Source organism: Pygocentrus nattereri, chromosome 16 (assembly GCF_015220715.1).
Source record: "Pygocentrus nattereri isolate fPygNat1 chromosome 16, fPygNat1.pri, whole genome shotgun sequence".
NCBI classification, from domain to species: Eukaryota; Metazoa; Chordata; class Actinopteri; order Characiformes; family Serrasalmidae; genus Pygocentrus; species Pygocentrus nattereri.
In genome coordinates, this window is record NC_051226.1 from 2,743,688 (window position 1) to 2,767,389 (window position 23,702).

The window sequence follows — 23,702 nt, forward strand, 5'->3', positions numbered from 1 at the left end:
GCCTTCATGACAGCTACACAGACCTCCACACTAAAACACCATGAACTCCAAGTTTAACGCGATAAATATATATCGTCATATCGCCCCGCCCTGCTTACTGACCCCTGCAAGGTCCTGCAGTACAGAACACAGCACTCCTACAGGGACGGTGTTTATTCCTGGCTCTTCTCTGACCTACATTTCAGCAGGTACGGAGTGAAACGCCCCTCAACGCATTTCTAAAAAAGGGCCTTGCTGGGGTCACCAGGGCGGATAAACCCAGGCTAAGATATCCGCGTCAGAAATAGCCTTCCAGTCTCACCGGAACCACCGAGCGCTCTCCGGAAAAGGAGAATAAACACGGAACAGCTCTACAAACCGGCTGACCTGTGGGACGGCTTACCCTGCACTCGTTTCTCTGCGTCCACATTACGACTCGTATAATTACAGCAGCACTACAGGCTGAACAGGTACATCTGAACACCTCGATGGTTTGAATATGTAAAGCGTATGCGCACCTCACACTTCAGCCCAAAAACACATTTATAGCAAGAGAAGTGCTTAAAAAATGCTGCCATATCAATATTACTGACGACGGACTAAAGCGCTTCCGTTCACAGGTTTATTTCGGTTTTTTTATCTGCATTTCAGGCACAAATCGTAAGGCAAATCATTCAATAACTGCATGAAATAACTTTTTTTTGTAAAAGCCCCTCAAATTATCAGAACGTGTGTTTTATGATCTCCACATTTCACTACATGCTCACAATTTACTGCTAAAGTCCAAAAATCTGCGCCGCTCTTTGTGTTATTTTCTAAAAGTGATGTTTCCAGAGCAGATCACTGAAGAGACGCCGTCTGTTTATAGTTTAGAGCCCAGATTTGGGGAAAAACGGCTCGACTTTCAGTAGAAAAACAAAGTTCAGCTTCTTTTATTATAAGGGTTTAAAATGACGTCACCGTCTATTAGACTGGAGAGAAGAGCTACAGCCTCACACGACGCCCAGCTTCTGAATGGAGCTTATGGAATATGAACGTTATGAAGAACATGACCAAGTGGGTTTTGGAACCACCGGTGGTCCTGAGGTGTTAAAAAGGCATGTCATGACACTTTAATGCACATTCACACAGCTTAATTGCATCACTGTATATAAATTTTTTTTTTTTAAAGTAAACAATTAAACCCAAAATATAAAACAGAACATACTGGCGAATAATGATGAGCTACTGGAATTTTCTGCCCCTTTAAAATCAGTATTTTAGTCGGGACATTCAGGGCCATTCCATATAACCCAGCTTTAGTCTTGAGAAAAACCTGGCAACCTCACAGATGCTCCAATAACGTTACTCATCTCCTCAGGCCGAGTGCCAGCGAGCCAGCATGCCTCACAGAGATATTGCAGGGTTCTTATATCAGCGCTGCTTAAACTGAACTGCATTTCATTTACAGTAGGAACCGCAGCCAAATCTGCCCGTCAGGACAGAAATACACGTCCCTGCAGACTGAGAGTATCTAGCACAGACAAACATCTGTATCATTAATTACACACTTTCGAGTCCGGATTTGTGCATTTCAATTTGATTTGCAAAAACAGAAAGTGACAAAAAACTAAAATAATTCTTTATGATTAAAGGACTTTTTTATTTATATGTTTTATGTTAAAGCTTGACTATGCAAGTTTTGGGGATTTGGAGACCTCTCTGGTGGAAGTGTGTAACTGCATGAAAAGGGAATGAATCAAATGCACACATTTCTTCAATATTGTTAAAGAGCTGATATCAAATTACAGTTTATTTAAAATGCACCATTCATTCTGCAGTCTATACAGTCCATATACAAAAAATTAAACTGCAAAAATTCCATTTTAAAAATTCACTACTATCACTGGCAACAGATCAGCTCCTAAACCGACCCGCATGGCCAAAAGAACAGAGCATCACGCGGCTCATCCAGAGGTAAACAATCACAACTGCCAAAGAACGGCAGTCGGATCACCTTCATCTTCACCAGCATCACAGGAGCCATCATGAAGCTTCACTGACTGACAGCTGGGCTCAGCACCCAGAATGAGGTCGAGCTGTAAAAAGGGCGTGGCCACTTTTTTGTTTCGTGTCCTCGAATTCTTTAAACTTCAAATGTTTGAGTCTCGGAGCGTGAAATTATGTTGAATGTCGAGCTGGACTGACGTAAATGTCGCATGAATTCCAATCTGGCTGTTCAGACCGAGTCGTATTGCTGCAGATCAGATACGGATCGGACTTCAGAACCACATACGAAAGCGTCTCAAATCGGAACTGAAAATGTCAGATTCAGTGTGTTTATCTGTTCGTCGGATTTGGGCCACTTTTATCTGCTGTGTGAGCAAAACCTCATGTCTTTACAGTGGTGGTGATGGGAACCAGGCGTCGCCATGACTACAACACAGATATAGACCCTTTATTTACCATCCAGAACCACCAGAGAACCTACACGAGTCTTCTGAGCTTATATGGAATGTTGATGATGGAAAACAGTGGAAAATCTGGAATAATGAGTTTTCTTTGGGGACTATTTTGCCGCACAGCGCCCTGCATGTCTCCCTCCACCATGAATGGAGTTGAAGTTCTCTAAACTCTCATAAAACAGCGTCTCAGTCATCAGGCAGTGAATTCAGAACCAGTTCATGTAGGAACTTTCTGTGAGGAGCTTTTAGAGGGGGACGTCTGGTTCCCATCACCACCACTGTGAACGGTTCTGACTCTGAGTTTATCTAGAACAGGGCATTTCGCACCAAACCGCTCTGTTTACATCAGTCACACCTTTTCCTCCCTCGTAACATTTTCAGAACTGTGTGACAGATACAATCCAGAACATGTCCAGCAGAAGCGGAAACTCGTCACTGAACATTTGAGATGTAATTCAGAGGGTTTGGTGTGAAATGGTTCAGATGTCTTCACAGTGGTGGTGATGGGAACCAGGGGTCGCCATGACTACAACACAGATATAGATGTTTTTATTTACTATCTGAACAACTAAATGAACAGTTCTGACTTCGTGAGCTGCTCTAGAACTGAGCATTTCACACCAAACCAGTCTGAACGACTGTTCAACCATTTCATCACACAGGAATTCCGACTTTCCCTAAGAGACGACTTTATTCCCACGAATAAACTCACCTGAACTTCCTTCGTGGCGATCTCTCCAGGGGTCGGCCAGTTGTTCGCATCTCCAAAATCACCGACCTTGAAAAGATCAGAGAGTTTAGAACCCACAGAAACACTGATTTTAGTGCTCTGGCCTTAAAGACTCTGCAGAACGTTCACGTCATTAGTTATTTGTCAACACAGCAGGGCAGATGAACTGTACTAACCCTCATATTCACACATCAGAAACTGGCCCAGACCACCTGCACTCTTATGGTTCTTCACAGACTCTCTAGTACCAAAAATGGTTCTACATAGAACCATGAACACTCAAAAGAACCATCTGCATTATGAAAGGGCTCTTCACATGATCAAATGGTTTGTTTCAATGTCATGCTTGTTTTTTTCATTCTTCAAAAAGGCTCTATATACCATAAGGCTCTAGAACCATCTACAGCATGTTCTCCATCGATCTGAAGAACGATGTTATGATGCAAAGAACCATTTAATCAGGCATAAAGTACCTTGCGTGTTAAGGGTTCTAAACAGAACCATTTTCTTTACTAAAGATCTTCTCAACCACCTTTTTTAAAGTGTGCAACAAGCTTGACATCATAACAGAAGAAACCTTTTTGGGTGCTACATAGAACCCTCTTCAAAAAGGCTCTATATAGAATCCATCTACAGGACGTTCTCCAACAGCCATGCAAAAGGTTCTTTGAGGGTTCATGGTTCTATATGCTTTACCCAAGAACCCTTGAAGAACCATCGTTAAAGAGAGTTCCACTGATCCGGATCCTCTGGGTGATCTTATGTAGAGACTATAATTCTCTACAGTAAAAGATCCTGAACGGCTCTTAATTCAGACATAAGAGTTTTAAGACTGGTACAGAACTTTTACTCTACGTGGAGGTTCTTCACACTGGCGTATCTCACTTATAAAGACGGTTCTTTAAAGAATTATCCACTGAAAGTATCTCTGGACAACCAAAAGATGTTCTGCATCGGCTTCCAACCAAAGAACCCTTTGTGGGACCTTTGATTTTAAGAGTAAGTGTTGCTGAACAAAATACAGTCGCTGCTTTTAACAAACACAGTCGTAAAGAACCAAACAAGCAAATCTCTGTAGAACCTGCAGGGACGTACCTTTCCTCCTCTCCTTGCTCTGGGGTTTCCAGCTCTCACCACTTTGGCTGGTCCAGTTTGTTCTGATTTGGGGAAACAAAAAACAAAAAAAAGGAGATAAAATTAGACAAAAAAAAATTGTTTAGTATCAGCAGAAGCAGCTGGAGGACCAAACGACGGCTGACGACACTCAACTACTCCATTCAATAACTAACGCACCATACACACTGTAAAAAAGGCAATCAATCAATAAAATGGATAATCAGACTAAATTCATGACTAGAAATGCAACGTGTGATACAATTAGCCCACAAATAAACGTAGTAAACGTCTTATTTATTAAGACGCTATAATGCAAGTTTAATGGTTTATTGATTTTTATTTTACTACAATTTCTTACTTTTTAGCTTTTGTTATGTTTTCATATTTAACTTCTCGATCCCCGATTGCTGTATTGGCTCGGCTATGTTGTACATGAGGATCTACCTCAATGTACTGAATGTGATCCACTGACATAATATAAGAATCTATATATAATCTATATCTCTTATATATCAGTATATAAGAGTCGAGCCCGTCACAGCCAGGCGTGAAATTTCCTCGTTATTAAGTGTAGGGCTGGGCAATGAGACAATATTAGTCATTATTGTGATACATTAGGTCACAATATTATTCTGAGTTCATCACTGATATCAGTAATTAAACACTTCCCCATTTGCATGTCCGATTACAAAGAGAGCTTAATTAGCCCTGTTTTTAATTGGATTACTGCTGCAGTGTGTTTGACGCTGAATGCAAATCACCGGCTTTTGGTAATATTCTTTAAATATGAAACTCCTTTGCCTGTTCCAACATAAAGAGAGCAGTAAGAAAACTTTAATTATGCATCCGGCAAACTGGCAACTAAATCAGTCACCCTGAATGATCACAGACTAATTGAGAAATTAAAATTTAATGAAAGATTTTTTTTTTTCCCCCAATCGAGCGACCAAAGCGGTTCTAACCTCGTCAGCGTGGAGGCCGGCGACTACGGGAGCTCGGGGCACAGGCTAAGCGCCATTGTTAAAGCTCCTGACATGTGACCACACGTCACACAAAGCCAGAGGGCAATAACCATCTCCCCCCCCCCCCCCCCCCCCCCCTCCCATCGCCGCCCCATCACCCCCACCCCCCGGCATGGCAAGTGCAGTGTCCACTACAAATTCTACTGCCCACAGTGTAGAAACGCACAACACAAATGCTTTGTGTGCCATAAACTTTATTAGAGTTCCTTCAGCAGCTTATAATTCCCAAATTCCCAGCATTCCCAAGGCCAGACTTGGACCTCTGCTCGGCTTTAAGTGCACCAGCTGTGGAGCAGTTAGAGCATCTAACTCTGCATGACAATAAAAAAGACATTAGATGAAATAATTACCACAAGCCTTATGTTAAAAAAAATAAATACATAAAAAATTAAGTACCTCTAAAACTGAGCATAAGAGTCCAAACATTAATTTTAAATGGTAGCTACTGTAAAAATTTCTACTGGTTCATCATGAATTTTTCTACACAATATAAAGGGGATCTTCACATTACGTACAAACGTGAAAAATAACGCAAACACATTCTTATCCTCATCCATTCAGACCGTTTTACTGCCAACACTGAACAGAAGCTGTGCTTTATAATGCCATAAGAAGGTTTTAGCCAATTCTAACAGTTTATAAAATATATTCTACATATTTTAACATGTATAAATCCTTGACATGTGTGTAGAACCCATCTGGAGTCCACCTGCTGCAGTGTGAATTGACTGGACACAGTCTGGAAAAGCACACACCTGGGTCTACGAGCGCCCACAATTTACACTGCGTGGTCAGGACAAAAACGCCAACCGTGGCGTCCAAGAAAACCGTTTGTGCCACGATTATATTGTGGCAAGGCACAGATCAGGGCAAGGATATGAAACAACATCTAAGGCTTTGAGTGTTCCCTGGACCACAGTGGCCTCGAAAGAGAAACATCGGAAGAGAAAAGCTTGGCACAACCTCGAACCTTCCCAGAGCTGGCCGTCTGACCAATCTGAGCAGCCAATCACGAAGGGCCTTGGTCAAGAAGGTAAGAAAGAACCCAGAGGTCACTCTAAAAGAACTCCAAAAGGTCCTGTTCTCCAGAAGGGAGAACCTGATGGACAGACAAGCATCTCTGAGGCACTCAATGAATCAGGCCTTTAGGACAGAGTGGCCAGACAGCAGCCACATCACCTGGCTAATCTCACCTCCACAGTGAAACATGGTGGTGGCAGCACCATGCGAAGGGAGAGAGAGTGAGACTGATAGGAACTGAGGGAAGAATGAATGAAGACAAACACAGGAACATCCCTGAAGACAACCTCCTCCAGAGCGACGGCTCGCCTTTCGACAACGGCCTGAAGAAATCGGCCAAAACAACACTGGAGTAGCTTCGGGGCAAGTCTCTGATTTTAACCTCATCCAACATCTCTGGAGAGACCAGAGTTTCAGAGACACTCGCTCAAAAAACTGAGGGGATCTACCATGAAGAATGAAATAAACTGCCCAAATCAAGGCGTGCAAAGCTTGTAGAGGCGTCTCCACAAAGACTTTCAGCTATACTTGACGCGGGAACTGAATAAAAAGTCTGAATACTTTGAGATTTTTAATATAATTTAATGTTTACACAGCCATTATGGGTGATTGTGTTGATTGACGGACTGACATGGCAGTTATATCTATTCAAATTCAACTGTATAAATATACACCAATACTAATAATAATAATGATAAACAATGTTTCACAAACAAAATCTAATTAATTAGGCCTAAGTCAGTCCAACATGAGAGAATGAAGGAGTGGTGCTGCCCCAAGGGCGAATTTCACCCATTTAAGGGCAAGACGCCAATGAAAGGAACAGTAAACGCAACGATGGCTGAAGCTCTTGGAAATCTTTTTTTTTTTTTTTTTAATCACACCGCCGCCCACTTCACAAACAAAATGAATTAACATTGACGCTGCTCTCCAAGGCTGGAGACTTGAGCTCTTTGCAAATCAAGAGAAGTTTAATCCTGAACCTGCAACTTTTCTTCTAGACCGGTAAGTAAACAGCTGTTGACGCTAACATTGGCTATTCACCTATAACTTATAAAGGCAGCTTAATTATTCAAACTTACTGAAAGTGTGAATTTTGTTTTGTACGATTAATTAAGTTCTTATCATTAACAAAACTCCGCTTTAATGGAAATTCAACAACAAAACACACCCAGAGACCTCAAAGTGTCCCCGTAACTCCGCTTTAAACTAAAAGCCCCAGACAGACCGTATTAAATAGAACAAATCCAGAATAAAAATCCCTCAGGCTTCAATTAAATGGGTTCTTAAGTTTGTTTGTCCTGCATACTGGATAAACGTGTGTGTCCAGACAGAAGCGGCTCGGGTGCCTCAGACCTTGACATTCAGCGTTACCATGGCAACAGTGCCGCCCCGCCCTTTTCCTCGTCTGGCTCTAATAATGAAGCTGAGAGCTGACCAGAGTTAATGATCTTCTCAGCGAAGCTCGTTCTGCTCGTTAGTTTGTGATGATGATGCAGCGATTCAGTCACGTGACGTTACGAAGCAGGACGAGCTCACGAGGGTCAGTTCATCACATTAATGACCGATTTGAAATCGCTGACCTAAACGAGTGCGAGTCAAAATCGGGTTTGAGCAACGACGCTTTTAATGTGAACGCGGCTTTAAAATCCTTAAACCAGGACTCAAGTCCTGATCTTGCCCAGATGAATTGAACTGTTGAAAGTTGTACCTGCAGTTCTGCTTCTGTGTGTAAGATGAAGTGAGTAAACTGTAGGTGTTAAAATCTTATCAGGCCAGACACACCTGGCACAAACCCAGGCGTAGACTGGCAGAGCGCTCAGAGTGATGCTCACTCTACCCTTCAACAACGAGCTTTCCACTAAGCTGCTTTCGGGAAACACAGCCTCCTGTTCTATCGATCGTGACGACGTTCAGTTAAACCGAACAGCCTTTTCTCTCATCCATCACTCCAGTTCCACCAGGGGCGTTTTAACCACCACCAGACACGGTAATTAAAAGCTCTCAGTGCTTTGTTGAACCACTTTAACGTGATCCGATGGCGTAATCCAGGACGACCACGTTAAGACCCAGCTCGCCTCAGGTTACCGTTCTGGAGACGGGATCGCGGCAGCGACATTACGCCCGACTTTTCCTCTTCGGCTTCATAAACGCTTACTCAACCTCAGTCAGCAGCCTGAGGAATGACTCGGCAACAAACCCCGGCCAAAACACGAGAAGGCGCACGAGGACGGAGCCGTGACTCAGCAAGGCTTTTAACAAACTGCCTGCACAATAACTTTCATATAAACAGCAGGAAAGGCTTCACTAAAGCTAGAAACGATGAACAAACGAGGGTTTATTGAAAGCACAGGGTTCCTTTAAACTCCAGTGGCTGGACTGGGGCTTAAAGATCAGGAGAAAATGTTTAATTGGGATCTTTCTGAACAATATTGAGACTCAATGCTGCTGTATTCTGCAAATTAATATCCAGGCTTGTTTTTTTTAGCCAAACCAGAATAGACCTTCTTCTTTCGGCTGCTCCCTTTAGGGGTCGCCACAGCGGATCATCTGCCTCCATCTTGCCCTATCCACTGCCTCCTCTACTTTCACACCAACCATCTCCATGTCCACCTTCACTACATCCATAAACCTTCTCTGAGGTCTACCTCTTCTCCTTCTACCCGGCAGCTCCATCTCCAACATTCTTTGCCCAATATATCCACTATTCCTCCTCAACACATGTCCAAACCATCTCAACCTGGCCTCTCTGGCTTTATCTCCAAACTGCTCCACCTTCACCGTCCCTCTGATCTGCTCATTTCTAATCTTGTCCAGCCTCGTCACTCCCAACGAAAATCTCAGCGTCTTCATCCACTTTTCTGGCTTGAGGTCCTTTAATGGGTGAGCCAGACTACCGCTTGGTTGTGATGTCACACATACAGCACATGGTTTGGTCAAACTATCTACTAATCATCAGTTCACAACGTGCTTAAAAATTAAAAATGTTTAATGTGTTTTTATTATTATATTATATACTTATAACAATAATAATAATATGATACAATAAATAGCGGTGTGATTTATATTCAGGCGTAACGTCATGACCACCTCACTGTCCACTTTATCAGCTCCACTTACTGTATAGCTGCACTCTGTAGTTCTACAGTTACAGACTGTAGTCCATCTGTTTCTCTGATACTCTGTTACCCTGTTCTTCAGTGGTCAGGACCCCCATGGACCCTCACAGAGCAGGTACTGTTTGGGTGGTGGGTCATTCTCAGCACTGCAGTAACACTGACCTGGTGGTGGTGTGTTAGTGTGTGTTGCGCTGGTCTGAGTGGATCAGACACAGCGGTGCTGCTGGAGTTTTTAAACACCTCAGAGTCGCTGCTGGACTGAGAATAGTCCACCAACCAAAAATATCCAGCCAGCAGCGTCCTGTGGGCAGCGTCCTTGACCACTGATGAAGGACTAGAGGATGACCAGCACAAACTGTGCAGCAGCAGATGAGCTGTCGTCTCTGACTTTACATCTACAAGGTGGACCGACAAGGTAGGAGTGTCTAATAGAGTGGACAGTGAGTGGACACAGTGTTTAAAAATCCAGCAGCACTGCTGTATCTGATCCACTCATACCAGCACAACACACACTACCTCCACCACCACGTCAGTGTTACTGCAGTGCTGAGAAAGAGTGCTATTAGGGTGGTGGGTCAGACTGTTAATGATGCGATTATGAAGTTATTCTGTAACAGCTACTGTCCTAAATTCAGTCCCAGCTGACCAGGTCACGGTGACTAAGCAGATCAGATATCAGACGCAGGACGTTTGTGTAATTCGGCTCCTGGTCTTTATGAACAACATCAGACTAGACGTGCTCACTGACCGTTTACTGCGACTCGGAGAAACGACGACTGATTTCACCTTTTACTCTTTACTACCCAGCTCTGCACACGCCGCGTAATACAACACGAAGCTCCTCCGGCTAAAACTCCTCGGGACCACCGGTGGGTCCAGACCGCATTCGGTCATGTTCTCCATAACGTTCATATTCCATAAGCTCCATTCAGAAGCTGGGCGTCGTGTGAGGCTGTAGCTCTTCTCTCCAGTCTAATAGACGGTGATGTCATTTTAAACCCTTATAATAAAAGAAGCTGAACTTTGTTTTTCTACTGAAAGTCGACCCGTTTTTCCCCAAATCTGGGCTCTAAACTATAAACAGACGGCGTCTCTTCAGTGATCTGCTCTGGAAACATCACTTTTAGAGAACAACACAAAGAGCGGCGCAGATTTTTGGCCTTCAGCAGTAAATTATAAGCATGTAGTGATATGTGGAGATCATAAAACACACGTTCTGCTCATCTGAGGAGCTTTTACAATAAATAAATAAATAAATAAAATACAAAATTTCATTTATTTCATGCAGTTACTGAATAATTGACCTCACGATTTGGTCACGGCTGCTGTGTTTAGGCCATGTTCACAGATGACAGCGAGCCACAGAAACCGCGATCAAGCCCAGAGACACCGAACTCCTCCGCACGCTCAGCAGCGAGGACTCAGGCCTGATGCCAATTGCTGGGGTATATAAAGTTTAGCCACATCGCTTTGATAGTGAACCTCAAAACAAACGAGGAGAGACTCAAATAGCGGCGATAAAGGAGGAATCTCTACAATCCTTGTAGAAAACGGTACTTCACTGTTATTCAGACCACTGAGGTTAAATATGATGAAGCACGTTCAGGCTTTCCTAAAGAGTTTAATCATTTACCGTCAAATAAAACGGCTTATTGACAAACAACCACACGTGAACTCTGAAGATCTTCCTGCCGTGTAGATTTATAAATCCGCCAGTTCATTTACAAGCCTGGAAACTTTTACATCATATTATTATTTTTATTATTATTATTATTATTATTATTATTATTAATGTAATTATTACCATCAACAACAGCCACGTCTTCCATGGTGTCTAGTGTATACGCAGAGATTTTAAAGGACCCAAAGAGGCCTTTCATGTTGCATAATACACTACCGATACAGTGGTTTAATCCGATTGATCGATTAATCAATGAAAAAGCTGACAGAACACTCGACAGTCGCAGCCCCACCCTGAGCGTTACGAGCTGAAGGCTGATGGACTGAAACGCTGACCGGGCTGAACAGGCGGCCCGGGCTCTTCCGTCCTGACTGTATGTGCAGATTAACCTGCGAGTCATTCGGAGACGAAACGCATCAAACCAGGAGCCAAATATCGATAGGAAACCTCGCAGCGGGTCACATGACCCACACGGTGACATCACCACCCTCATCGCTCAGTCATGCTGCTCCAACACCAGCCACGGGTTTCACACCATGCAGCGACGAGTCGCCTGTCTCTCTCTCTCTCTCTCTCTGTGTGTGTGCTCTGTCTGCCTGTCTCTCTCTCTCTCTCTGTGTGCTCTGTCTGCCTGTCTCCCTGTCTCTCTCTCTCTCTCTGTGTGCTCTGTCTGCCTGTCTCTCTCTCTCTCTCTCTCTCTCTCTCTCTGTGTGCTCTGTCTCCCTGTCTCTCTCTCTCTCTCTGTGTGCTCTGTCTGCCTGTCTCTCTCTCTCTCTCTGTGTGCTCTGTCTCCCTGTCTCTCTCTCTCTCTCTGTGTGCTCTGTCTGCCTGTCTCTCTCTCTCTCTCTCTCTCTGTGTGCTCTGTCTGCCTGTCTCTCTCTCTCTCTCTGTGCTCTGTCTGCCTGTCTCTCTCTCTCTCTCTCTGTGTGCTCTGTCTGCCTGTCTCTCTCTCTCTCTCTCTCTGTGTGCTCTGTCTGCCTGTCTCTCTCTCTCTGTGTGCTCTGTCTGCCTGTCTCTCTCTCTCTGTGTGCTCTGTCTGCCTGTCTCTCTCTCTCTGTGTGCTCTGTCTGCCTGTCTCTCTGTCTCTCTCTGTGTGCCCTGTCTGCCTGTCTCTCTCTGTGTGCCCTGTCTGCCTGTCTCTCTCTCTCTCTCTCTCTCTCTCTCTCTCTCTGTGTGCCCTGTCTGCCTGTCTCTCTCTCTGTGTGCTGTCTGCCTGTCTCTCTCTCTCTCTCTCTCTCTCTCTCTGTGTGCTCTGTCTGCCTGTCTCTCTCTGTGTGCCCTGTCTGCCTGTCTCTCTCTCTGTGTGCCCTGTCTGCCTGTCTCTCTCTGTGTGCTCTGTCTGCCTGTCTCTCTCTCTCTGTGTGCTCTGTCTGCCTGTCTCTCTCTCTCTGTGTGCTCTGTCTGCCTCTCTCTCTCTCTCTCTCTCTCTCTCTCTCTCTCTGTGCTCTGTCTGCCTGTCTCTCTCTGTGTGCCCTGTCTGCCTGTCTCTCTCTCTCTCTGTGTGCCCTGTCTGCCTGTCTCTCTCTCTGTGTGCTCTGTCTGCCTGTCTCTCTCTCTCTCTCTCTGTGTGCTCTGTCTGCCTGTCTCTCTCTCTCTCTCTGTGTGCTCTGTCTGCCTCTCTCTCTGTGTGCCCTGTCTGCCTGTCTCTCTCTCTCTCTGTGTGCTCTGTCTGCCTGTCTCTCTCTCTCTGTGTGTGCTCTGTCTGCCTGTCTCTCTTTCTCTCTCTGTGTGCTCTGTCTGCCTGTCTCTCTCTCTCTCTGTGTGTGCTCTGTCTGCCTGTCTCTCTCTCTCTCTGTGTGTGCTCTGTCTGCCTGTCTCTCTCTCTCTCTGTGTGTGCTCTGTCTGCCTGTCTCTCTCTCTCTCTCTGTGTGCTCTGTCTGCCTGTCTCTCTCTCTCTCTGTGTGTGCTCTGTCTGCCTGTCTCTCTCTCTCTCTGTGTGTGCTCTGTCTGCCTGTCTCTCTCTCTCTCTGTGTGTGCTCTGTCTGCCTGTCTCTCTCTCTCTCTCTGTGTGCCCTGTCTGCCTGTCTCTCTCTCTCTCTCTCTGTGTGCTCTGTCTGCCTGTCTCTCTCTCTCTCTGTGTGCCCTGTCTGCCTGTCTCTCTCTCTGTGTGCTCTGTCTGCCTGTCTCTCTCTGTGTGTGCTCTGTCTGCCTGTCTCTCTTTCTCTCTCTGTGTGCTCTGTCTGCCTGTCTCTCTCTCTCTCTCTCTCTCTCTCTGTGTGTGCTCTGTCTGCCTGTCTCTCTCTCTCTGTGTGTGCTCTGTCTGCCTGTCTCTCTCTCTCTCTCTCTCTGTGTGCTCTGTCTGCCTGTCTCTCTCTCTCTCTGTGTGTGCTCTGTCTGCCTGTCTCTCTCTCTCTCTGTGTGTGCTCTGTCTGCCTGTCTCTCTCTCTCTCTCTCTGTGTGCTCTGTCTGCCTGTCTCTCTCTCTCTGTGTGTGTGCCCTGTCTGCCTGTCTCTCTCTCTCTCTGTGTGTGTGCCCTGTCTGCCTGTCTCTCTCTCTCTCTCTCTGTGTGCTCTGTCTGCCCGTCTCTCTCTCTCTCTGTGTGCCCTGTCTGCCTGTCTGTCTCTGTGTGTGCCCTGTCTGCCTGTCTCTCTCTCTCTCTCTCTGTGTGCTCTGTATGCCTGTCTCTCTCTGTGTGTGCTCTGTCTGCCTGTCTCTCTCTCTCTGTGTGTGCTCTGTCTGCCTGTCTCTCTCTCTCTCTGTGTGTGCTCTGTCTGCCTGTCTCTCTCTCTCTCTGTGTGTGCTCTGTCTGCCTGTCTCTCTCTCTCTCTGTGCTCTGTCTGCCTGTCTCTCTCTCTCTCTCTCTCTGTGTGCTCCGTCTGCCTGTCTCTCTCTCTCTCTGTGTGTGCTCTGTCTGCCTGTCTCTCTCTCTCTCTGTGTGTGCTCTGTCTGCCTGTCTCTCTCTCTCTCTCTGTGTGCTCCGTCTGCCTGTCTCTCTCTCTCTCTGTGTGTGCTCTGTCTGCCTGTCTCTCTCTCTGTGCTCTGTCTCTCTCTCTCTCTCTCTGTGTGTGCCCTGTCTGCCTGTCTCTCTCTCTCTCTCTCTGTGCTCTGTCTGCCTGTCTCTCTCTCTGCCTCTCTCTCTCTCTCTCTCTCTGTGCTCTGTCTGCCTGTCTCTCTCTCTCTCTGTGTGTGCTCTGTCTGCCTGTCTCTCTCTCTCTCTCTCTGTGTGTGCTCTGTCTGCCTGTCTCTCTCTCTCTCTCTCTCTCTCTCTGTGTGCTCTGTCTGCCTCTCTCTCTCTCTCTCTCTCTGTGCTCTGTCTGCCTGTCTCTCTCTCTCTCTGTGTGTGCTCTGTCTGCCTGTCTCTCTCTCTGTGTGCTCTGTCTGTCTCTCTCTCTCTCTCTCTCTGAGGTGTGTGTGATCAGCTCGGAGCAGAGCAGCCCCACCCACCCAGATAAAGAGGACAGGGCTGGCACCCTCACTGTAACTGCCCTCATTAAGGCGGAGCTCTAACCGGTGCATCAGCAGCTACGACTGCCTTCCCACGAAACACCGGCTCTACAGATCCTGCAGACTTTACTGCTGTCCGCCCGTCTCTCTCTCTCCCTGTCTGTCCGCCGTCCGTCCGCTGGACGACTCTGCTCAACATCGTGCGTGACCACATACTTCGTCGCAGTAACAGTCACTTCTCTCCTGTGTGCTTTAAATGGACACAACACCTCGCTGGTTACAGAGCCCATTCATTTGGGGGGTCTCAGAGAAACCGATGTAAAGGTGGACCCACTGTGTTTACTGCTTGGGTTGCCAAATATTCATCCTGCTGAGTTCAACCTCTTATTCTTCTGGGTATATTCAGCTTTTTCCACGCCCGAATCGTCAGGCAAATTATTCAGTAACTGCTTGAAATAAAAGGTACATCTTCATTTATTTTGTAAAAGTTTCCCTTAAATTAACAGACCGTGTTTTATGGCCTTCACACATGCTTACAAATTCACGGCTGAAAGCCAAAAATCTCAGACGCTCTGTATTTTTTCATCAAAGTCATTTTTACAGCGTGCATCACTGAAAAGACGCCACCTGAGGTCCAGTTCACAGCTCAGATTTGGGGAAGCTTCTTTTATTATGAAGTTTTAAAACTACATTAAAACTTAATTTGACCTGGAAAGAAGACCGTTACAGCTGTCACAGGGTTCGGGGTAACCGTATCCCCATCTCGGACGCCGACACTGCATTTAAGCACCATTAGAGGTGGACGATGCGGCAAAATGTTACATCCCGATACATCAGTAAGTTTCTCACGATACGTCACGTTATTTACGTTTTCTGACAGACAAAATAAGCACATTTTAAAACTATGCGCAAAAGATACGAATTCAATTATTAGTATCCAAAATTTACACACTGCACTAAAACCAATTAAAGGGAACCAATTAAGCTCAGTTTGTAATTAAACTTACAGCTGGTAAGTGATTTTTAAACAGTGAATAAAAACGGTGCCATATGCATCACGTGAAGGAGTCGACCAATTAATATCGAATACGGATCGAGCAGCACCAGAGTGGGTGCAGAGCTGGACTGAGCGGGAGTGTCAGGGAGTGCGTTTACATGCACCCAATAATCCAATCATAATCAGATTTCTACAGTTATCTGATTATTCAAATGGTCACACAGCACCTTCTGATCTCTTAGGTCTAGAAATCTAATAAAGAGGCTGGATTTCAGCTCAGCAATCAGATCTCAGTGCTGTGGACTCTGATTTCTTTCCCTCCTCTCAGTCTGAGCATGAGCGAAAACAGGCGGCGGTACCGGAAACCGGAAACTGCACGATCATTTAGAGAACTTGTGCGGCAGGTGCGTTTACTCCTTTTCGCGCCAAAACTTCAGCACACTGAAATATTAATATTTCACTTTAATTTACCGGCCACTGCCGCCCGCTCGGCCGCCCGCCCGCGTTAACGCAGTCCATGAGCCGGCGTTAACAGGAGACCGTGAGCTGCTCAGATAAGCCATAGTTCGACATGTAGGTCCAAACAGAAACGCGGCCTCTCTATGAATTCGGCTCCTGCTGAACTCAGCACTCCAGAGATCCCGAAAACAAGCGCAGCTGGAGAGCTCCTCTCCGAGCGGCTGGGCTGGAGTGTCTGAGCTGAACGTGCAGTACTGTTGACGGTCATTCATTCTGCTGGTTATTATGAGTAATAATAAGCGATTAGCCTAAAGGCGAACGTGGTTTTATTGATTATCTGTGCTCTAGTATTCAGGCTGGGGGCTAAAACTCTGACACACTGTCTGGCTTCACTTTAATTACAAATTAAGCTGCATATTTAACGTCAGACATTTAATACTCCACGTAAACTGCAAGCCAGAGCCAGATACTATTAATTTTATAACAGCCATATGTAATATGACGGCTGCGAGTCTGACGGCTGCGAGTCTGATCACCTGATTGTGAATCGTGTTGCTGTTGTAAGCCTTTGTTGGAGAATGAAGGCCTAAGAGCAATAATATCAGGGTTTTAGGCGAACTGCTCCCTCATGCTGACGTCACATGCCCGCTGGGTAGGGGCGGGCCTGCTGTCCGGATGTGTTTGTATCCCGTCTGATGTCATGACGGCTAGAAAAGACCCACCGTTCTCCGGGTCCTATGGGTTAAAAAGGGCATGGGTTCGAGTCCCCGGCCGGGCAACCAGGGTCCTTTCTGAGTGGAGTCTGCATGTCTGCAAGACCGCTTGGTCAGGCTTGGCTGTCGTCAAAGCGCCCCCTGCTGGAACGCTCAGATTGCAGCTCACGCTTGCGTCGCGTTATGAAATATTTTAAAATATTTTTACATTTTTCAATGCAACTACGTGCAAAACCCCGTTTGTGTAGCTCGGAGCGTCTGCAGGCCCAGGTGACCATTACTAGTCCCACCCACCCGTGCAGTGAAACACCACATGCACACAAGTGAACACACACTAGGGGGCAGTGAGCACACTTGCCCGGAGCGGTGGGCAGCCTATCCGCAGCACCCGGGGAGCAGTTGGGGGTTAGGCGTCTTGCTCAAGGACACCTCAGTCATGCGGTACACAATGCTGGTTATACAGCATCTATTACTAAAGCTGAAAATATCACTTGTGGCTGTAAACCCAGACGATATAACCGCCCCGCTCCACTGTGAGGTCACAGAGTTAAAAGTCTCTCAGCCAAAGTGTAAGCCTGAGGGTGTTAAAGGGCTGAAGCCAGCGGAGAAGGGGGGCGTGTAGATTAATGTAAAGGCTCTAGCAGACAGTTTGCTTCACTGCAGGCTTTTACTGCTCTTCTGCAATCCCTCCAGAGGCGCTGGCAGCCTTTCAGCTCCGAACGCTCTCAATTACAGATTCAACCGCATCAATAACGGAGACTAATCTGATAACAGGCTGCGCAGAGTCACTCCGCCATACAGCAGCACGGAGCACGGGTGAAGGCAGCCCACGCTTCACTCTGGAGTTAAAGAGCCGTTACTGAACTCCACCCACACGACTTCACGGAGACAAAGCGCCTCAATCACATCACTGTGCACAACATCAACACACTTCATACTTCAGTCTCACTCCAAAGACTACTCACACGCACCCTCGCGTACTTATACACCGCTGTTGTCGGAACTAAACCTCGTATCTCCAACTTCACAGGAGACGGATTAAACTAACTTTAAAAGTAAAGTCAATGGAACCAAAAATATATATACACACACACACACACCTTAGTTTATATATACACATATACACACTATGTATGTGCACATTCTGAACCGTAAGTATGTTTGGTCACAAAAAGCCCTCAATGAGTGCGTAGAAATGCACTCAGTAACCCCCTCATAATCAGATTTCTGCAGTTATCCGATTACTCAAATGGTCACGTAAACTCCGGACTGTCTGATTTCTCAGTGCTGTAAACTCTGATTTCTATCTGAGCGAGATCAGATGGTGGATGCCACGAGACACAGCAAAACACTGTTGGAGTGGCGCAGAAACCAAACACGAAATAAAGGATTTAAATATTCTTCATCTTCTAGACCCTCAGATTCCCAGGTAAAGCGGTCCGGTCTTTAAAAAAGCTGCAGCGTGAAGTTTACGTTATGTCTTCTGTGAGTTTACTGGCTGGTTGTAAAGCAGAAATCTGATTACCGTCCGACTCACGTAGACCCCGAGTTTCCCCGTTATCTGATTACCGTCCAACTCGCGTAGACCCCGAGTTTCCCCGTTATCTGATTACCGTCCAACTCGCGTAGACCCCGAGTTTCCCCGTTATCTGATTACCGTCCAACTCGCGTAGACCCCGAGTTTCCCCGTTATCTGATTACCGTCCGACTCGCGTAGACCCCTAGTTTCCCCGTTATCTGATTACCGTCCAACTCACGTAGACCCCGAGTTTCCCCGTTATCTGATTACCGTCCAACTCGCGTAGACCGAGTTTCCCCGTTATCTGATTACCGTCCAACTCACGTAGACCCCGAGTTTCCCCGTTATCTGATTACCGTCCAACTCGCGTAGACCCCGAGTTTCCCCGTTATCTGATTACCGTCCAACTCGCGTAGACCCCGAGTTTCCCCGTTATCTGATTACCGTCCGACTCGCGTAGACCCCGAGTTTCCCCGTTATCTGATTACCGTCCAACTCACGTAGACCCCGAGTTCCCCGTTATCTGATTACCGTCCGACTCACGTAGACCCCGAGTTCCCCGTTATCTGATTACCGTCCGACTCACGTAGACCCCCGAGTTCCCCGTTATCTGATTACTCAAGTAATGTAAACATGTTGATCAGATTACTGAACAAAATCAGATTTCCTGCAGTTACTGGGTTATTAAGTGCATGTAAACGCACAGCTAAATGTGTAAGTTCTGCAGCTTCACTCAACCAAACTAATTTTAGGGATAATGACAGTGTCGCACAAAGAGTCTCATCAGTAGAAGTTTGATGTCTCCGTCTCTAATTTCACGTTTGTTCTAACTTCTGAGGACCCTCTGAACCCGATAGACACTTAATATTAATATCGTTTCTAAATCATCCGCTGAGAGATCCTGTCTCTCTGCCGCATCGGAGCCGTCTGATCTCTTTACCTTTTGCTGCTGTTGGAACAAAACCTTGTATCTCCATTTTTGTCGTTTTCCATTTTTTGACATAATCTGAAAAAGCCTGTTGTCTTTCACATTGTGTGTAAATTTCATGATGAATGGACCACAATAAACGGCCAAAAATGACTTGGAAAAAAAACTCTGGTTCCATTCACTTCCATTAAAAGACGGGCGTGTTTTTTCCGTCTCCTGTAAAGTTACCGACTTGGAGATGAGGTTTTATTCCTACAGCAGTGACCGAGAAGCGCTGTAGTCTTTTAGGACGTTTCCTTTAAACACTTATTCTCCCCAAAAATCCGTTTCAATGTTGGATTTCAGATCTCGACACTTTTCCTGCTAAAGCTGAAGAGAAAACGGCTGTCGACGTTCACGAAAACGTTCCTGGCAGTTTGTTTCCACTGCTTACCTCGAACTTTTTTGAAGGTTTAATAAACATTTAATTATTTTCACCACAGCCTTTAGACTTCGTCTTAAACTGGAACACCTTTAGTGTTTTTATTTTTAAAGATATTTTCTTTATTCTGATGTTTTTATAATTATTTTTATTCGCACTAAACAAAAACAGAAATGCAACATTCTGGATTTTTCCATTTAGCAGCAGCGAGATACACAATTCAGGCCTTTTCCCTAAAAAACGTCAACCTACTACAGCCAAACGGTGGCTGCACCGGACACTAAAGCGAGCTTTGTGCCAAGTTTCAGCAAAACCTTTCCAGTAAAAAGCGATTTTTGTTCAGTTTATCAAGACTTGAGCCTGTAAGCCTCTGGATGCATCTCCGCTTAGGGCATTCCAGAGGTTTAATAATCTGTATTTACTGTACAAAACTAAGCTGTCTGTTTGAAGCCCCATCCCAATCCCACTGGCCAGCTCCCTGCTGCTTTAATAAACTGTATTTAAGGCTTGTTGTTGTCTTCCTAACCACACAGGCTGTCTGTGCAGGCCCCGCAGCTCCACTCTGGGGGGCAGGGAGGGACCACCAGAGGCCAAACGGGCTTTATTTACCTCCTCTAACCCAGCCAAGCTCTAAAACACCTCGACATCTAGCACAAAGTGCATCTACAGAGCCTGCGAGCTGCTCGGCTCCACCATCTACAACCCCAAACTCAACGTTTTGTCGAGTCACATGGTTTGCAACCACGTTGTCTTCATGCAGGAGGATTATGGGAAAGTTTCAGCATGAACTCCCATCATTCATCCTCATTCAGCTCGTCCTTCCACCCGGAGCGGCTCTGAACCGACCTGGGCGAACAAACTTCACCCCAAGACTTTAAGTCACTCCATGCGCTTTAATAAAACGTCCGAACGTCTTGCTGATGTTACATAACAGGCTGCGAGTGGGGGCTGAAGCTAACTACAGATAGCGTGTCCGGCTATTTAAGCCATTTTAACAGCCGTGAAACACGCAGACCGATACTGTGCGCACGTTAAAACACAAAAGAGAGCAACTGCGCTTAAAAACGCCACCAATGCGCCGAAAACGAGCAGGTTTAATGGGAAACGACGCTCAATAAAAGCGGACGAGGTGCAAACACGTGGATTCCACACGTGATTCTCCATAACAAACCCAGATCGGCGATTAACAGTTCCAGCTGACTGGGGACGTGGTTCTGGCTCTTTTGGGCCACACAGCACACAAATGACTCCACGAGGCGAGGAACCGTCTCAGAACCAAGGCAGCTTTAGCCTTAGCGAGCTGTGGGGGTTGGCTAGCTTGGTAGGCCCGGGCGGCTAACGGTATTGTTAGCTAAAATAGCTTTAACCATTCAAAAAAAGAGGCTCGAATAAAGTTCATAAGCCACCGAAAACACCCGAACCTGCAGGAATGTGTGCCTTTAATCGGTATTTGAGCAGCCTGGTCGCTAAATAAGCGCAAAGTCTGCTCGTTTACGGCCACTGAAGCACAGCTAGCGGCACAGCTAATGCTAAAGCTAAGCTAACCGCTCCGTTAAAGCAACGAGCTATCGGCGACTTTCACGCTGTTAGCGCGGACGCTGAGCAACCTAAACCGCTTTCTCCACCCGGACTAGACAGTTTCAACCCCCGTCACATTTTCCTGGTCCATAAGCACAAGAAACAGCGGCGCGAAACGTCCCAAAAAACAGCCGCAAGCCGCGTTAGCTTCCCCGCTAAGCTAACCGCCACATGTCGTTAACCAGGGCTCGGCTGTATAAACAGATTAGCTGGTTAGTCGGGGTTTTTTGTCTGTTTGTATCGGGATAACGGAGCTGGGGGTGTTGTAAAGCGCGAAACGGACTCTTAAGGCTTAAAATCTCCCCAAAAACGACCCTTAAAGCAACACTGGGCACACGTGTGTTAGCCTGGGTTCGGCATGACAGTTGGCGTCCCTGCTCGCCAGCTTGTTGTTCGAATTTCCCCGTTCCACCTTAAATGCTGCAGCAGTTCCATGCAGGAGGCTCAGGCGCTTGAATGCAGCTGCTGCGCCATTTAAGGTGGAACGGGGAAATCCGAACAACATGCTGACTTCAGCTTCGTCGTGGGCTCCAGCAAAGTCCACCAACATTAAGACCGGGCCGCAACAAGGTAAACAAGGCCAAATAAAAGGCGAAAGAGAGGTAAACAAAGCAGCCACGAACCGTTATGCGTTTGTCCGTTCACGCTGACCACGGTCACCGCGTTCAGCTTCTTAGTCCAGGGGTTCACCTTGGGCGGAGGAGCTTCAGTAAACTCCTTTTTACTCCTTTTCGCACTCTCCTCCACGTTCCGTCCACTCTTGGTGCCGGACTCCACCACCATCATCATCTCCTGATCCACGTTCTCCTTCTCCTGCTTCAGGCTCTGCTCGAGGCCGGCTCTCCCGCAGGCTCCCTCGGGCTGCTGGAGCTCCTTCTTCGGCGGGCCTTCGGGCTCCTCCTCGGCCTTCTTCAGCAGAGGGTGGCTCGGTAGGAGAGTCTCCACCTGAGCGGCCATTTCTCCTTCCTCTGTCCTTTCCTCACAGCCTCGCAGCCCCCCAAAAAACGTGCTCTGAAGTTCACCGACCAGGAAAAAAAAGAACCCAGTCCCTGCTGAACTGCTGAAAGCTCCTCCTGCGGTTCCTCGGGTCTGTCCTCCACTCCACTCCTAGACCAAAAAGATTCAGTCTAAGACGCAGAGTGGCCGATTCAGATTAAAACATATGAACAAGAGAACGATGCACCACCATACAGCAATCAATTTCTCTCCAAAAGATTATATTCGAGCCGATCTCCTCCGCCAGTCTGGTCTGGGTGAAACTCCACCACGCCACCCACGGGAACGCGCACGCCGGCCGTGTTCGATTCATCCGCCAGCGAATCGGTTCCTTTGAACCGCGCCCTTTCAGCAAACCAGACGAATCTGAATCAGAATCAGGAATCATATTCACCAAAGCTTTCATAAGAAAAAACTGAACTCAGGATCTTAGGAACTGCTTAAGGAGCACTAAGCGTCTGAAATGCAAATAAATAAATACTATAAAAACTAAATATTCTAATAAATATACAGTTTTATTGTAACTGTAACCGTTTTCGTATGCAGGCTACAGGCCATGCTGTCAGCTAAGGCTGTAGCAGATGATCAATATGTTCTTCCTACAGTTATTTTTTTTAAATAATACTTAAAATTGATCATCCTATCACATATAACAAGGATTACACTCAGTAAATATATGAACTGTTAAAAAATTGTGGAAAAAACCAACTGCAGTAACTGTGCACTCGTAAAAAAGACGGATCGTCCGGGGTTTTTAAGTAAGACAATGGGTCTATGTGATTAAAGGGTTCTTTGTGTGGTTGTATGGTTCTTCTTGTTACAGGCTTGATATCGTTATAACAGAAAAACCCTTTTTGGTTCTTTATAGAACACTTTTCAAAAAAGTTCAGTAGAGAAATACGAGTAACATGTTTTCCATCTGAAGAACTCGATGATGCAAAGAACCATTTAACCGTGCAAAGGGTTCTTTGAGTGTTCATGGTCCTATATAGAACCATTGTTGTTTAGTAAAGAACCCTTGAAAAAGCATACTTTTTGAGTGTATATACACAACTCATTACAGTAAATTCAGACAGGTACTATAATTTACTACAAGTGTTACAGATTATGATGAAAGATAATACTATTAATAAGGGAAACCAGTGTTCCCTCATACAACGTACATACAATATATATATATATACATATATACATATATATGTCCTTTACATTGTGTGAAAATGTAACCCTGGTGTGGTGTTGGTGTGTGTCTTACTCAGTGCTCATTACTGTTTGTTTAAATCAATACAGCCATAAGAATTTATGTAAAAAAATACCAGATTTTAAAATATCACAAGTGGCCAGCATAGGGTTCTCCTTTAGCAGCTATAGCCAGTCAGCAGCTTGTCCACACATATTGTCTACACACACACACACACATATATATATATATATATATATATATATATATATATATATATATATATAAAAACATTTACAAAGTACTGGAGTTACAGTGAAAGTCACAGTTAGTGTTATTTAACTACACCAGTGTTACAGGATGACGACTTTTAAACGCTGAACTGTATGTATATGTTATTTTAAAAATCAAAACGC

The 23,702-nt window shown here is 45.7% G+C and overlaps 1 protein-coding gene across 3 annotated transcripts in view; it reads right to left on the reverse strand.

The window, feature by feature from the left end:
- larp1 (La ribonucleoprotein 1, translational regulator) overlaps window positions 1–22,392 on the reverse strand; it is a 47,323-nt gene extending 24,931 nt beyond the window's left edge. For all 3 annotated transcript variants that reach the window (XM_017719558.2, XM_017719557.2, XM_017719556.2), the window contains exons 1-3: window positions 21,734–22,392; window positions 4,249–4,310; window positions 3,136–3,201 (exon numbers count right to left, since the gene is read on the reverse strand). In XM_017719558.2, the coding sequence (XP_017575047.1) occupies window positions 3,136–3,201; window positions 4,249–4,310; window positions 21,734–22,067 (462 nt within the window). In that variant the 5' untranslated portion in view covers window positions 22,068–22,392. The remainder of the gene's footprint in view (window positions 1–3,135; window positions 3,202–4,248; window positions 4,311–21,733) is intronic.
- Window positions 22,393–23,702: the final 1,310 nt, after the last annotated feature.